We start from the raw sequence: 17,635 nt of genomic DNA, 5'->3' as shown, positions 1-17,635 counted from the left end.
GGAGAATCATGGTTCAAGGGAAGCCTAGGCAAAAAGTTTGCAAGAGTCCACTTCATCCAATAAAACAGCTAGACATGGGCCCCTATTCCTGTTATCTATCCCAATGACCCAGGAAAAGAGGAAGATCAAGGTCTGGGCTAGCTTGGGCATAAGTAAGAAACCTTATCTCAGAAATAAAGCAGAAAGGACAGGGGATATTGTTCAGATGGTAGAATGCCTTCCTTGCAAGTGTAAGGCAAGGCAGAGGTTTTATACTGAAATCTAGCAGTGGCAGGGGATCAAGGGAGGGGGGATAGATCTGTATCCCTAGTGGTAAAACCCCTGCTGTCCTTGTCCCATTCGGGCACGCATACCTTAGGTAGGACATTGGAGGACTCATCTTCCGAAAGCCTCTGCCCAGGAGACCCATCTTCTGTGAACTGTGACTTGGTTCTTGTCTAAATACCCCAGTAAAAGCCTGCAGCATCATAGTTCCACTCCTAATGCCATTTTAGTGCCTTATTCTTTTCTTTGTATTGTGTGTTCGTACCAGCCATTAAACTCAGGGCCTAGAGCTCTCACTTGGCTTTTTTACTCATAGCTGGCATGCTATCACTTGCACCACAGCTCCAGTCTGGCATTTTTTTTTTTTTTTTGCTGGTTAATTGATGACAATCTCAGACTTTCTGCTCTGGCTAATTTCAAATCCTCTGATCCTCTAGGCTTCAACCTCTCTGGTAGTTAGGATTATAGGTAGGAATTTCTAGCTGCTTCATTCTTGAACATTCAAAAATTATTGTCATTTGAAGAAAACATTTAAATGAAAAGATAATAAAAAGAAGTTAGGGGGGCTGGGGTTATAGCCTAGTGGCAAGAGCACTTGCCGCGTATACATGAAGCCCTGGGTTCGATTCCCCAGCACCACATATACAGAAAATGGCCAGAAGTGGCGCTGTGACTCAAGTGGCAGAGTGCTAGCCTTGAGCAAAAAGAAGCCAGGGACGGTGCTCAGGCCCTGAGTCCAAGGCCCAGGACTGGCAAAAAAAAAAAAGTTAGAAGGATGCAGACAACAAAAGACAATCTCTTTAAAATCATAGTTTTGATCTGGGTATAGTGACATATGCTTATAGTCAAAGTATTTGGGAAATAAGCCAGAAGAATTGGGAGTTTAAGACTAGCCTGGGCTACATGGCTTACCCTATCTCAAGACAAAGGAAAACAAATCAACAGAAAACACAGTGTCAGTATACTCTGTGATGAAAAATGTTTACATAAAACAAGTGCAGACTACTGTAAATTAAAGTGTTCAGAGAAAATGAATTTTTAGTATAAAAATGGAAACATTCTATAGAATTAGATAAACTTAAGGACATGTTTTGTAAAGTTGAACAAACATAAAAAAGGTAATAAAATATTGGCAATGATTGTACACAGAAGCTCATGAATTGTACCTTTTAAAGAGATGCGTTTTATGACATCAAAAGAAGCAGTAGAATTAAAGGGGGCTGTCTCTGGAGTGGGGAATTATGATGTGGAGCTATGAGATGAGAGATTACAGTTTTTGTTTTGAGCCTCTTAGAAATATTTAGCTTTATTTGCTGGAACTTTTTTGCTCACAATTGACATTCTATCATTTGAGCCACACCGCCAGTTGGTATTTTTGCTTATTAAGTGGAGATAGAGTCTTGAGGACTTTTCTGCTCAGGCTGCCTTCAAACATCAGTACTCAAATCTCAGTCTCTTGAGTAACTAGGACTACAGGAATGAGTCATGTTTTCCTAATGATTAATGACATTGAGGATATTTCTTTCTTGTGCTTTTTATGAAGGATCTATTTGAACCTTTTGTTCATCTATTATAAGTTTTATTTGGAAATAAATCCTTTATCAGATAAAAAATATTTAGCTTTAAGCATATATAAAGAATAATTGGACTGAAATATAATTGTTAATGTATTTACATTTCTAACTTGTGACACAAGGAATAACTTCCCACTGATACAGCATGAATCCTTACTATTTTTTTTAATACATTTGTCTGGGTGATGAGTGTAGGGTTTTCCTTATTTCTGAACTTGAGTCTTGGAATAGCTCTGCTGTGTGTAGTATTCATGAAATTTCATGAAAATTCATGCAAGGAGAGACAGAACAACATGTGAACAGAGAGATGAGGACAAAGTAAGAGGAAAAGCTAGCAAGGACAGGGATAGGTCACTCTGAGGTATTGGAGTAGAGGGAGCAAACAATCCTCAGATAACCTACCTCCAAATCCCAGGTTCCTCCAAATCCCCGCTCTCTATATAGTTAGCCTGTGCTACCAGCTACTGGTTGAGGCTACAAATTTTTCTGCCTTGACTGGCCTCTCAGTCTTTCCAATTTCAGCCTCCTAAGTAGACAGGGTTACAGGCATGAGCCACTGGCTCCCGAATTGTGCACTTTCTCTTTTCTTATTAAACCTTTTAGTTTTCCTTGACTATTAATATTATTTTCTATCACCATTGATGGGCAAGTTCTTCTGTCTAGCTCTTAAATGAATTTAATATCTGTTGGCTTCAGAGAGTCTATGTTCAAAAAGAGTCTATTTCTGGGTTGTTTGTTCAGTTTCTTTGTTCTGTTTGTCAATGTGTAGGCTCATTTTCTTTTAACGTGGTTAATTTTATTCCTGAATTATGAAATTATTCCTTTATTCCTAAGTCTACAAATTCAGAAAAAAAACTTCCAGTTTAGGTTTTCAATTGTTAGCTCATTGCTTTTTAGATGTATATAATAACTAGACTCATTTTTTCTCTCCTTTGCTAAAGAATTTCTTATCTTTAGAACCTATTTATTTATCTGTTTATTGGTAATCCTGGGGATTGAACTCGGGGCCTAGGTACTATTTTTAAACTTTTCCCCCCAAAGCTAGAGCTTTCCCATTTGAGCCACAGCTTCACTTCTAGTTAATTTCTGGTTAATTGGAGATAAGCATCTCATACATTTTCCTACTGGCCTGGCTTTGAACCACAATCTTCAAATCTCAACCTACTGAGAGAAGCTAGGATTAAAAGCGCAAGCCACTAGATCCTGGCCTTTTATTTTATTTTTATTTACAGCTTTTAAATTTTTGGGGACCTGAATTTTTGAGCCATGAATCACAAGTGAACCAAAGTAAAACTGAAAAACAGTGGGAGTACTATAATGCATTTATCAACACTTACGACAATTATTTTCAAGATTTATATTGAAATGATTTTAATATAAATCAATTTTACATGCATAGTACACAGCTGTATGACTATTTCTACAAATTTGAGATTATCAATTTTGTTGTCTGTTCAAACTGTTTGTTATTTTGTTGGATTTGTTTTCTGTAGGACAAAGTTTGCTACATGATGATACTCCCAGTTCTGTCCTGAGCTGTGTAGTCACAGATACAGAATACAGGAGCAATACTGAAGAGAGCATAAGTAGCTTATCATCACCTGAACAGTTTAGAAGATCTGATTCTTTGGGTGAGAATATTATTTCTGTCTTAATTTGCTCCACTGTAGAACTTTTCATCTGTCCAAAAATCTTCCAATAAATAGATGTTCCTTTTGAGAAGAAATACTTTCATTCTCTACCAGCACCTCCCTCTCTTTACCATTACTATTTTATTCTTTTGCTTAGTCACATAATATTACAGAGGTAAAACCCTCAGGTCAGGAAGAATGAAAAAATGTCAAGTAGTACTTACATGTAATGTACATCCAATTACAGAATCACATTATGCCTATTCTCTTACCCAATAGTCTGTCTTTTTATTTCATACCCTTGCAGCACATAACACATGTTAACTGAACCAAATTCCTGCTTGAATTTTCTTTACAAATTAATAGTTACATTTATTTTTGCTTACAAGTAGAGCATAATAGCTAATTGAGTACATGCTTTCCTTTATAGCTTTGCAATTGCACCAAATGTCCTTTAAAAACAACAACATAAGGACAAAGTGAATTGGAAAAAAGAAAGCATGAAGTTTGGGAAGCTAGAAATTAGACTGTCTGATACAGTAGGTCTAAGGAAACGGAGTCCTAAATCAACAATGATAATACCACTGAAATAAGCCAATTTGTATTATATACCCTAGAAACTCTTTGCAATTCTGCTGCACCAAATATTTTTTTAAAAGATGTCAGAAAGATGGCAAAATACCCACGATTATTGAAGCACTGTTCACAATAGCCAAGATATGGAATTGGCCTAGGTGCCTCTCAAAGTTGAATTAGTAAAGAAAATATGGATCTATCTCTCTATATATAGAGAGAAAGTACTGTTCAGCTATAAAAAAAAAGAGAATGAAATTACATAATTTTCCGGAAAATGGCTGAAATTGAAGGATATCATGTTAAGCGAAATAAGCCAGATGTAGAAAGACAAATGTTGAATATTTTCTCTAATTTCTAGGAACTATGAGAGAGAGAGAGAGAGAGAGAGAGAGAGAGAGAGAGAGAGAGAGGACTTGAAAGTAGAAGAGGGACTATTAGGGAAAGGGATTGAGAGGAGATGGGAGAGAGAAAAGAGCATGTACTATATAATGAGCACAGAAAAATTAAAATATCCACCCTAAATTGCAAGAACTGCTTATGGGGAGAGAGAACATGATTAAAGCACAATATACACAAACATGGAGTGGTCATAGTGAAACTTGCTGATGTGTACAATTAGTAATGGCAAATATGGTGACTAGTCCTTTTCTACTTAAAAGAGCCTGAAGATTATTTATTTTGAGGCAGAGTCTTGCTATATAGACCAGCCTGGCCTGGAACTTACTATATGGTTCATGCTGTCTTTGAACCCATTAGTGCTGGGATTATCTGTAGACTCATTCAGACAAGTTCCTCTGATTCAAAACAGAATTGTCATTGTTCTGAATATAGTAGAGATATGGTGATCGTTTGAAATGTTGGTTCCAATCACTTATTACTGAATTTTACACTGCTTAACTTTGGGACTGATTGTGTAGCTTGCTTTGGAGTAATGGGCTATCTGTAAACAAAACTTAAGAAATGTACCTAAAATGGTTAGATGTATCTTCTTGAAATCTTGCCATCATGAAAAACATATATATATATATCTTAGCTTCTAAGTGATTCTGGAATGGTGGATACAATGCAGATCAGCCCAAGGCATGAAGACCGTGCAGAGCTGCTCTAGCTGATCTTAAGACCCATAATCTGAAACAGAGATTCCTAATTAAACCAACAGATGTGGGAACAGTGCATAAATACTATTTGTGTTGTGTTACTTGGATTTGGGGTTGTTCACTATAAGGCAGAAATTGACCGCTTGCATGTATTGTATTAAGTACAGAGGAGAAAAAAGTTCACTGAAAGCATTCATCCTAAATTGTGAGATCCCCATTATTTTGCAGACTTGGGGATGAAATCCATAGTCTTACCCATCCTAGTCAAACACTCTATCATAGAGCTACATCTGTAGTTCTGGGGCCCCTTTATAAATATAAGCAGAGAACCAAGGCTCATCTTTTAATGCCAGAAAAGCATCTAACAAACACACACACACACAAAAACAACACAGAGAAAAATAAGTGAAAAATAAGTAGGATATTAGGGGGAAGCTCTTTATTTTTTCTCCCCATGGGCGCACTGTTTCAACAGCAATACATTGGCTAGTTCTCTTACTGAGAAATGAAAAAAATCAGTTCAGAGTCCTTTGCATCCTAGGCAAAGATGAGACCTGCCACATTGGACCTAATAGGACAGTTTGAGATAGCCTCTTACCCCAGAACAGTACCATATAATTGGGAGGAAACCCCTAGATCTCATATTCTACCTGAGAGGAGTGAGGTGAGAAAGGACTACACCAAGTATGCAATATTCTGAAATTCTAAGGAATTCCTGAGGGACTGGCCTCTGTCTTGTTTGGTTTTCTAAGAACAAAGACACTTTGGTCTACCTTGTAAGCATTTGCTACAGCATCTGTATGAAGCTTGGTGCAAACTAAGTTAGGAAAACCTCCCAGAGGAGGGATGGCATTGGTCTGTATTTAATATTTCATTTTTTTCAGGGGCTTTTCAGGAGACTAGCCTCTGTCTACAAAGGACCTGACACACTGAAGATGACAGGGCTGATAAACACAAGGATGTTGATTAACGTTAACATGAAGATTTGAGAGATCCCCAAATAGCTGCCTGAGCTTATTGGTTGTCTTCTCTTACATGAAGCTAGTCCATGAGACTAGGAAATGATTTTCCCTAACACGCAGCAAGAAGAAAATGGAGAAACAAGCAGGAATAAAGGAGCTGAAAACGTAAAGTTCTAGAAACAAGCCCCAAGTAGAGAGGTAATGCATGCACAAAATGAGATTTCAACAAAACTAGCTTTAAAAAAAAAAAAGAACCAGCCAGAATTATTGAGCTAGAGAATATAATAGCCACATTAAAACATTCACTGAAGAGGCACTAGTATCTCACAGCTATAATCCTAGTTACTTGGGAGGCTGAGAAGGGAAGCATCACAATTTGAATCCAGTCTGGGCAGAAAAGTTCATAGGATCCTAACTATGTGGGAAGCTGAGATAGATAGGATCATAGTTTAGCCTTGTCAGAAAAATCTGTGAGACTTCGTCTCAGTGAAAGAACATGGCATGGTGAAGCACACTTGAATCCGAAAACAGGTGGATCATGGTCCAGGCATGCACATAGGCAGAAAGCAAGATCCTATCAAATCTAACCAGTGCAAAAAAGGGCTGGAGGCATGGCTTAGCACCTGCCTCATAAAGTGTAAGGCTCTGAGCCCACTCCCAAAAAAATTCAGTAAGGAGGTGTGTATTAAATAATCAGTGAACTCAATGACATTTAAAATTAGACAGGGAAACAAAATGAGAATTAAAAAGCATGAAGAACCCCAGTCTTGTGGGATACTGTTAAGCAGAACAGTGTTTGTATTGTGGAATGTCTTAGGAATGAAAAAAGAGCCAGAAAGTTTACTTAAATAATGGCTAAAAATGTTCCAGACCTGGGAAATGAACATCCAAATCTAAGAATGCCAGAAGAATAAAGAATGAATCAAGAAATCAATACTGAGATAGCCTATGATCAAACTGTCAAAATATCAGAAAATTGGAAGGCAGCAAGAAAAAAAGTGACTTGGCATATGCATATATTCAAAGCATTGGAAGAAAAACTGTCACCCAAGAATATTATATCCAGCTAAACAGTCTTTCAAAAATGAAGGAAAGGTAAGAACTTTCTAGGATAAAAGCTAAGGAAATTCAGCATCCTTAGATCTTCCTACCAGAAATGCTAAAAGAAATGCTTCAAGTTGCATCCCAAAACTAAAAGAGTAACACAAAAACTTATAAAAATGCAAAAACATATGGAATTGAAGAAAAGAAGAAAGAAAAAGGAGCCCAGCAGAAACAGTAACAACATAAGAAGCATCATTAAGACAGTAATTAAAAAAACCTTAATGGAGATAAGAAAATATATATATTGCCTCTATTAAATAGTATGCTATAGAAAGAGAAGAATCTGCTAAATTAGATAGAATAAAAATGGAAAACTGAGAAGACTGGAAAACAAAGTTGAGGCAACCCTTCCGAAAAAGAATGAAAAAAAAGGAGAAAAAGGAAAATAGAGAAATCTGGAGAAAACTATGTATTAAAGCAACAGTATGTGAAAGCCAACATTACATAATAGAAGTTACAGTTAAATGTAATGGGAAAAAGAGGGAAGAAGAATATTTGTCAAATAATTCCAGAACATTTTCTTAACAGAAGAAACCATACAAAAGGAAGTGTAGTCATTACCTGACTCATGTAATTGTAATTCCTCTGTACATCACCTTTGTAACAAAGTAAATTTTATTTTAAAAGAGCATTTTTCTAGAACTAAAAGATATGAATGTCCAGGTGAAAAGGACAATAATGTGCCTATTATACTTGATAATGCAATATTCAACACTGAAAATTCAGAACATCAGGGACTGGAATAAATGGAATGGGCTTATATAATTTGACAAAGTTTTAGATGAAATAGATGGAAAATAGAAAACTAGACTATTGGCGCATGGAGAGATTGACTTTAGAAAAAAAGATGATAATGGCTATATCACAAGAATATTATTTATAAAATGCTATTTTATCATAATGTCTATACTAAATATCTAAATATGTGATATAACAGTGTGAAGAAATTGGAAACAGTGAGAAAGATGAGGACTAGTGATGTAAGAGGGAATAGCTTCATTCTTTCTTAGTGTTAAGTCAGTAGGAAGCTTAAAGCTGATATCAAAAGCCATATATGCACTTAGTAATATAATATTTAATTGGATATAGAGATATGAAATCTGTAAAATATGAGAGTTATTTGTATGGTGCCTATCCATTGGATCAATTTTTTGTGTGTGCATATGTACCAGTCCTGGGCCTTGAACTCAGGGCTTGGCTGCTGTCCCTGAGCTCTTTTGTTCAAGCCTAGTGCTCTATCACTTAAGCCACAGCTCCACTTGTGGCTTTTTTGGTGGTTAATTTAAGATAAGAGTCTCATGCATTTTCCTGCACAAGCTGGCTTTGAACCACAGTCCTCAGTTCTCAGCCTCCTGAAGCTAGGATTACAGGTGTGAGCCACCAGCCTCTGGCTAGATTTTTTTTTTTTTAATGAAACAAAAACCTAGGAAGGAACACAAGGATTGAGAACTGGGATTGGACATAGATTCTTTCTTTCTTTCTTTCTTTTTTTTTTTTTTGCCAGTCCTGGGCCTTGGACTCAGGGCCTGAGCACTGTCCCTGGCTTCCTTTTGCTCAAGATTAGCGCTCTACCACTGGAGCCACAACGCCACTTCTGGCCATTTTCTATATATGTGGTGCTGGGGAATCGAACCCAAGGCCTCATGTGTATGAGGCAAGCTCTCTTGCCACTAGGCCATGTTCCCAGCCCATAGATTATTTCTTGATGTCTTCAAGGTTTGTTTGGGTTTTTTTTTGTTGTTGTTGTTCTGTATATCCCAACCCTTAATTACCATAGTTTGAAATGGATTTGGCCCATAATAAGTTGAGGGGGAAAAGGAAACCTGCCACTTGTAGACTGTTCACAATATTTGCCATTCCCTTGTCCCTGCTTTTTTAGAATGGGAATGTCCCAAGTCAAAAGAACATATGCAATACAAGAATTCCACTCTTCTGGACATCAGTAAAGCAGTAGCCATAGAGAATGTAACACAGTTTTCAAACTTCTCTGCAATTTTGGGTGAGTTTTTATATCTATTTTTCTTTTATAATGAGAAGAATCCCTCATCTGTTGGAAAATACTGTTAGAAAAAAATAAAACAGTATATTTTTTGCCCTGAATGATTGCTAAGCTAAAGTGTGTCCGTTGGCTATCATGTGAAGGCCTGCTGTGGTTTAACCTGATCATGCAGTCCATAAGGTTTTGGAACTGGTTTGGGGGAGGTGCTTAGAAGAGTTTGAAGAGTAGTCTAGAGAAGCCAAGAGATGTTCAGCGGAAATAAATGTATGATTCTAATGAGAGCTCAGAGACAAAAATGCTGACAGGAACAAGGATATTGAAGTCTAGACTCATGAGGTTTCTGATGGGAACAAGAACTCTTGGGAATTGGACTAGGAGCAGAGAATGAATGTTAACTGTATGGAGCTCTGTTTTGAGGACCTCCCTCCCAAGAAAATGCTTGGAAAGTATGTTTACTTTACCTCTCACTAACTGCTGGGATTTAAAATCCTAATCTGACAAAAGCAAGGTGCTCTGGTTGCTGAAGGATATAAGTTCCTCAGAAGAATACTCTCATGGTTCTTTACATTCTTAGTAATATCTTAGTGTGCCTGAGGCTGACTGACAGGATTATGATAGAATCCTAAAACTCTTAAGAATTTCAAGCTTAATAGTTGTAAAGATTTCAAATTGTGACAACTGTTCAGTGCCAAATTACTGTAACTAATGACAGTGTGAACATTTCATTTTACTTTGGTATTTTGAAATTTTTTATTTTTTATTTTGCCAGTCCTGGGCCTTGACTCAGGGCCTGAGCACTGTCCCTGGCTTCTTTTTGCTCAAGGCTAACACTCTGCCACTTCTGGCCATTTTCTATATATGTGGTGCTGGGGAATCAAACCCTTGGCTTCATGTATAGGAGGCAAGCACTCTTGCCACTAGGCCATATTCCCAGTCCCTGAAAATATTTTTAATTGAACTAGCAGACATAAAAAAATAACACAAAATAATAAAACTGTAGAAAACTGTACTGCTACTCTATATGTTGTGGAAATATTTATTTTTTACCTAGAGTACTTTTAGCCTCTTGTTTGAATTGTTTCTAATAGATTGATTTCTTTTTCCTTTCCTAGGTACCTCTTCAGAAAACTCTCAGAAAGGCCATAGAAAAATGTAAGCACGAAGAATTTTAAATTTATGTGCCTTGAAAACTCTGTATTCTAAAATTTATATAGCAAGTAGGATTGTTCCTTCATTTGTTGAGGACTTAAAGACTTTTTTATGTACAAGGGGTGTTCTAATTGCTGCATGTAAAGAAAATTGATCACAAATTCTCCACCCTTTCTTTTTTTTCTTTTTTGCCTTTTTAAAAATTTTGGTAGTTTCCAGACATTTGTTATAAGGAAAGTTCTAGAGACCTAACTGGAAGATTACTCCAAGAGTCTATTAATGGAGTGAAAATTGAAAGGAGAGAGCTAGAGAAGCTATACAGATTCATATTTATACATTTACATATGCCAGCAAATCCAGATCTCCACCCTTTCTGAGACCACATTGTAGTATCATATAGTCTTGAATAGTATAAATAAATAATAAAGTTGATGGACTTCGAGAGTATTGGGGTGGCAGTTTGCTATTTTTAGAATTGTTCAGGGGGCTGGGAATATAGTCTAGTGGTAAAGTGCTCGCCTTGTATACATGAAGCCCTGGGTTCGATACCTCAGCACCACATATATAGGAAAAGCCATGAAAGGGCACTGTGGCTCAAGTGGTAGAGTGCTAGCCTTGAGTAAAAAGAAGCCAGGGACGGTGCTCAGGCCCTGAGTTCAAGCCCCAGGACTGGCAAAAAAAAAAAAAGTGTTCAGGGAAGTCTCCACTGAAAAAGCATTATTTGAACAATTATATTAAGAAAGATAAATAGAAACCTAGTGAAAAATGCCTTCTAGGTAGAAGGAATAGACCAAGGAGCACCCCCTCCCCCATTTTAAGTTTTTGCGAGGATCTATTTTATAGTCTTAACAGGATAAAGAAGAGATAAATGGACTAGGGTGAAACAGTTTCCGCTCCCCACATAAGAAATGGGAGTAAATATTCTAGGAATCTTTTGAAGAGTGCAATGACTTACATTTTTGAGGACTCAACTCTCACTACTGTGATGAGAACAAATTAGAAGGAGGGAAGGAATGAGGAAGATGATAGGTTGCTTTCTTGCTAATCTAAACAAGAGATATTCAAGTATAGACCAGAGTGGGAACAGCAGAGGTGGTGACACATGGTAAGATTTTGGATGTATTTTGAGAGTAGAACTAGCAAGACATCTAGTATTTTCCTTCATGGCAGAGGTTGCAGGTCCCTGGATATTGTGGCCCCTTAGAGCGTTTGGCTTTGCAGTTCCCTGGTTCTCCACATTTATAATATCTCCCCTTTGGGTTACTAGAATCAGCCTACTATTTAGAATTTCCCTGGGTTATTCCTTTAGAGGGAAATTCCATAATCATAGCCAGTACCTGACCTCACTGTTTAGCAAATAATTGGGCCTGCTTCTCTGCTTGTAATTGATCTCCTAGTTGTTGAAAATGTCAAAGGCCAGATTTACTAATGGGGACCTGTTTTCTGTCTCTGTAGCTTACAGTATATCCTGTATTGATTGCCTAATTTAAAAAACAATCCTCAGAGCATTTATCCTGATGTATCTGGAATGATACTGTGTTTTCTGTCTGTTAGCTATCCTAGAAACAATTTAGAATCTTTATCTTCTCTCTAAGTAATAGCCCATACTTTATCATGATTAACAGCTTTGTGCATTGATTGCTTTATTTCTTCAATTAAGCAACAAATTATGTAATTTCTTAATTCTACATTAGTGTTTCCAACTTAATAACTCCAATTTGGTTTGTCATGGGAATAGGAACATTTCCTACGGGTTTTGCATTCCTGACATAGATATCATATGGCATGAGTCTAAGTTGTAGTCCAAGTGCTGTTTCTCTTTAGAAGAATAATATACTAAAAATGGAACATCTATGTCCTTCTCCAGCTTAGTTGAAAAGTAGTAGAGTCAAGCAGAGTGACTCAAGCATATAGTCCTAGGTATGTGGGAGGCAAACGTTGGGGAGGGTGCTACACCAGGCATAAAGGTTTATGAGAATTCATCTTAACCGGTAGCTGGGTACACACAGTTCCTGGGTGAACTGGCACTTGCCTGTCTGTCTCCACAGTGACCAGGGGAAGCAAAAGGGTACCCAAGCATAAAGTAAGGCCCTATGGAAAACCAGTGCAAAAAGGAACTGGAGGCATGCGCAACTAAGTGCTTGCCTGGCAAAAGCAAGGCCCCAAGTTTAATCCTCAGTTCTGTAAAAAATGAGAAAATATAAGCCAGGCACTGATGGCTCACATCTGTAATCCTAGCTACTCAGGAGGCTGAGCCCTGAGGATCACAGTTCAAAGCCAGCCTGGCATAAAAAGTTTGAGAGACTCTTATCTCCAATAAACTAACCAGAAAAAGCTGAAGTGGCACTGTTGCTCAAAGTGGAAAGGCATTAGCCTTGAGTATGGAAAGTCTCAGGAACAGGACCCAGGCCCTGAGTTCAAGCCCCAGGACCAGAAAATCATCATCATCATCTAAAGAAAGAAAAGAAAAAAAGTAAAAACAATTCATAGCCTAAAAAAATTTAGGAATTCTCCAGGGTCCTCAGGAAAGTATGCACTATTCTCCTGATAAGGAGAGATTTCTGCCATCAAAAAGCTGAATGTAGGGCTGGGGATGTGGCTTAGTGGTAGAGTGCTTGCCTTGCATGCATGAAGCCCTGGATTCAATTCCTCAGCACCACATACACAGAAAAAGCTGAAAGTGGTGCTGTGGCTTAAGTGGTACAGTGCTAGCCTTGAGCAAAAAGAAGCCAGGGACAGTCAGTGCTTAGGCTCTGAGTCCAAACCCCAGGACTGGCCAAAAACAAAACAAAACAAACACACAAAAAAGGCTGAATGTAGAGGATTTTGTACCATCTTTTTTAGTTTTGAAAAATAAACCTAGATGAAGGATAGTATTAAAATTAAAGTCCCCACTTTTACATGAAGATTTTCCATCATCTAATTTATATTGAGGCCACGTTGTATTGCAATAGTAAATGATTATTTTTTCTTTTTTGTGTTTTTTGTGTATTAATTTTTATTATAAATTAATTTACAAGGGTTTTTATTGTGATATTTCATACATATTTACAATTTTCCTTAATCATATTCACCTAATTTCTTTTTTCTTAATATCTTTTTAAAAGAAAATCTCAATTCTTTAAAAATACACCCAAATAAAGAGTTACCAGAAATACTAGTGATGGTTCCATTTGTTTTTTTGTGCCTGGAGAAAAGGAAATAAGGAAGATAATTAAAAGAAATAAGAGTACAGCTCCTTTAGTTCTCTTCGTCAGCCCCCACCTCAAGTTTCCTTAGGAACAAAACTTTCTTATGTTTCACAGCTTACTTGCTTGGCTCATATTCTATGGTTTGAGCCACACCTCCAGCCCTCCTATTAGGAGTTCTTAATGTAATACTCTTAAGGATAGATGTCTTCTTTACACATTAATGAGTAAGATTCATAAACATGCAGTCACCAGAGTATCTACCAAATAGTGGAAGGAAAAGAAGAAGAAATAGAGAAGAACACCAACTGTCACGGTATTCCCGGCTGCACGATCTTGAATCTAAATCAGGCCCCCGTGGGACAAAGGGCATTTAAACTGGATAGTAAGAGTTTGGAGTTGTAATGTTACACTAGACATTTCATTACCTAAAACTAGCTATTTTTTCCTTTAAAAAGGAAAAGCCTAAGAGAAAATATCATGTAAGTAATAGAAAAGAAACCTACCCAAATGCTCATTTAGAAGTCAGAAAGTACTACTTGGATGGTATAAATTTAAAGTGAAATATGAAAGAATAAAATGGTTCTACTTCCTGAGATCAACTCTTTAATCAATCACTAATGTGGAAATTTCTCTTCTCACGGTTAATTTTCAGTTCATTGCCTTTCTAGGAAATTCATTGTTTTGCTCAGACCTTTTTTTTTTTTTTTTTTTTTTTGGTCGGTCATGGGGCTTGAACTCAGGGCCTGAGTGCTGTCTCGGAGCTGTTTTGCGCAAGGGTAACCGTCTACACTTTGAGCCACAGCACCACTTCCAGTTTTTTAGTGGTTAATTGGAGATAAGAGTCTCACAGAGACTTTTCTTCCCCCAGTTGGCTTTGAACCACAATACTCAGATCTCACTCTCCAGATCTTGTTTTGATGGACAAATACCAAGTTTTGAACCAGTCATATTTCTCTGATAATAGTTAATTCTCTCTTTAGCCCTCTACTACACATTTAGATAAAATCAAGGACAGATCTTATTTGTGGAAGCATGAGAGAAATGGGATAATCTTTTCAAAAAATTGTTTCTCATCTATGAAATCCTTATAAGAATCCTGTAAACAGGATTGCGATATATTTTTGTATTAATGAGGCAAACAAGACTCAAGATAAGTTAAATAGGGCTGGGGATATAGCCTAGTGGCAAGAGTGCCTGCCTCGGATACACGAGGCCCTAGGTTCGATTCCCCAGCACCACATATACAGAAAACGGCCAGAAGTGGCGCTGTGGCTCAAGTGGCAGAGTGCTAGCCTTGAGCGGGAAGAAGCCAGGGACAGTGCTCAGGCCCTGAGTCCAAGGCCCAGGACTGGCCAAAAAAAAAAAAAAAAAAAAAAAAAGATAAGTTAAATAGCCTTTTCAAGGACATTCAAGTGTGAGTAGCAAAGCTAGGGTTTATATTCATGTTTGTGTGATTCTAAATACTATGCCTTGTCTTTTGTACATGTTGTCTTACTTTGATAAATTATGAATATAGTCTTTCATTTTTAAACTACTTATCTCTAAGGATTTATATCTGTATATTTATATGTTGCACATATATTTCTCTAACTTACTGTACTGTACTATATTCCATATTCCATATAAATACCATTTTTATGAATATCTTTTTAAAAATATGACTCAAGGATTCTGGAAAGTGACTGGGAGTTAAGTAAATACCACTAATTTGTTTTTATTATAGATTGATGACATTAGCAGATCAAAATATTTCTCCAAATTCAAAGTATACTTCAAAGCCAGGATCAGGTAACACTATTATTTTCATGATTATGTATTTACTTATTTCTACTACTATATAGCACATATTGACAAACTAGGTACTCCAGGAAACTGATGACTTTTTACCTTGGTTGTTTTTGAGAAATAAAGATGTATGGGTTTGGGTCTGGGAATATGGCCTAAGTGGCAAGAGTGCTTGCCTTGTATACATGAAACCCTGGGTTTGATTCCTCAGCACCACATATGTAGAAAACGGCCAGAGGTGGCGCCATGGCTCAAGTGGCAGAGTGCTAGCCTTGAGCAAAAAGAAGCCAGGGACAGTGCTCAGGCCCTGAGTCCAAGCCCCAGGACTGGCCAAAAAAAAAAAAAAAAAAAAAAAAAAAGATGTATGGGTTTGGAATTGGGTTTTGATTATTCCTGTAACATCCATCATTTATTTACTTATTGAATATTTACTGAGTATATATCCTACACTAGGCATTGTTATTTATAGTAGGAAATGGAACACTTTCCCTTCCCTTTATATTTCAGTAGTAGGATAGGATAATAAGCAAGCAGATAGATTATGGTCATATGTGGCGATTGAAAACTAATAGGATCAACAAAGAGTCTTTATTGTTGTCATTCTTTTTTTTTTTTTCCAGTCCTAGGGCTTGAACTCAGGGCCTGAGAACTATCCCTGAGCTTCTTTTGCTCAAGGCTAGCACACAGCACCACTGCTGACTTTTTCTGTTTATGTGGCACTGAGGAATTGAACCCAGGGCTTTATGCATGCTAGGCAACCACTCTACCACAAAGCCACCTTCCCAGCCCTGATGTCATTCTTTCATTTGGTTTATTATTTGAATAAATTTAGTAAGATACTTATATCCTTTTTAACCTCCTCTATATCTCATTTCTTTTTTTTTATTTCCTCCAAGTTTTGCACTCTGGGAGTAAGCATGAAAAATTGCTACTTCAAGGAACATTTAATGGTTTGAAGTGTTTGAATGAACTAATATATAAATGTATACAAAGATAATTTTCACTTTAAGAAATAGTTCGAGGGCTGGGGATATGGCCTAGTGGCAAGAGTGCTTGCCCCGTATACATGAGGCCCTGAGTTCAATTCCCCAGTACCACATATATAGAAAATGGCCAGAAGTGGCGCTGTGACTCAAGTGGCAGAGAACTAGCCTTGAGCTGGAAGAAGCCAGGGACAGTGCTCAGGCCCTGAGTCCAAGTCCCAGGACTGGCCAAAAAAAAAGAAATAGTTCCAGTAAGCATTTACTAAATGCCAGGTTTTGTTGCTGAGTATAGAAATGATGTTCATGTTCTGTGCTGATAGCTCACACTTATAATTCTAGTGACCAAGGCTGAATTTGAAGCCAGCCTGAACAGACAAATATGAGACTCTTATCTCCAATGAACATGCAAAAGACTGGAAGTAGGATTGTTGCTCAAGCAGTAGAGTATCAGCCTTAAACAAACACAAAAAAATACTAATAGAAGAGTTGCAGTAGAAAGGAGAGCTTGAAAGACAGGAAGGAGGAAACAATAGGATAATGAACGAAGAATTTTAATTACACTTTTCTACTAAGTGAGAAGAAAACATTTTATGTATTGCTTCTATGAAACCTGAAGCTCTGGAGATAAAAGCATTTTAAAGATATTTTCTCTTATCTGAGACAAGTGAGTTTATCCAACACATGTTAAATTATCTTTTTCCTAAACAAAGGTACAGTTATTACAAAGTTGTTACAAAGATAGTTATTAAAATAATGGTTTTTGTTTTGCTTTGTCTTCTTTATTTGTAGGGACATATTAAATAGTGTTAAATTATACTTTTATTTATAGATAATGCAGCTTGTGAGGTTTTACTTGCTGAGAAATCTTGCCTTTCAACCCTTGAAAAAACAAAGCAAAAAGCAAGTATTGAAGTAGAATATCTATAGAAATCATAATTATATTAATGGAGGATATACATTTAAGTAATGCTTTATAGGAACTCTATGTATGTAAGACAATAATTAAAAGCATTTTTGGAATTTAGCAATTCGATTATTCCATTTTGTGAAAAACTATGCAGCATATTAGCTTTAATCAGGACATTTTATAGAAGAGCTAGGGAGACATACATGGATTATAGTTAAATATGCCTGAGTGTCTATAGATTGAGAAGAAAAGGAGTGAGAAGTCTTAAGAAAAACTTGTAAGTTTCACAGTTAGGATTGTGGTTTGAAGCCAGCTGGGCAGGAAAGTTTGTAAGACTCTTTATCTCCAATTAACCACCAAAAAAAAAAAAGAAAAAAGAAAAAGCTGGGAGTGGAACTCAAGTGTCTGAGTGC

General features: G+C 37.0%; 1 protein-coding gene across 1 annotated transcript in view; it reads left to right on the top strand.

Moving 5' to 3' along the window:
* The window catches only part of Meikin (meiotic kinetochore factor), a 40,712-nt gene that overhangs the window by 3,758 nt on the left and 19,319 nt on the right, over positions 1-17,635 (top strand). Inside the window, exons 6-10 of the mRNA XM_048333887.1 lie at positions 3,332-3,469; positions 9,088-9,207; positions 10,320-10,359; positions 15,271-15,335; positions 17,145-17,215. Coding sequence (XP_048189844.1) covers positions 3,332-3,469; positions 9,088-9,207; positions 10,320-10,359; positions 15,271-15,335; positions 17,145-17,215 — 434 coding nt within the window. The remainder of the gene's footprint in view (positions 1-3,331; positions 3,470-9,087; positions 9,208-10,319; positions 10,360-15,270; positions 15,336-17,144; positions 17,216-17,635) is intronic.

The sequence above is a fragment of the Perognathus longimembris genome, chromosome 25, assembly GCF_023159225.1.
Source record: "Perognathus longimembris pacificus isolate PPM17 chromosome 25, ASM2315922v1, whole genome shotgun sequence".
Classification (NCBI taxonomy): domain Eukaryota; kingdom Metazoa; phylum Chordata; class Mammalia; order Rodentia; family Heteromyidae; genus Perognathus; species Perognathus longimembris.
The sequence above is the reverse complement of the archived record's forward strand: the minus strand, read 5'-3'. Positions and strand labels throughout refer to the sequence as shown.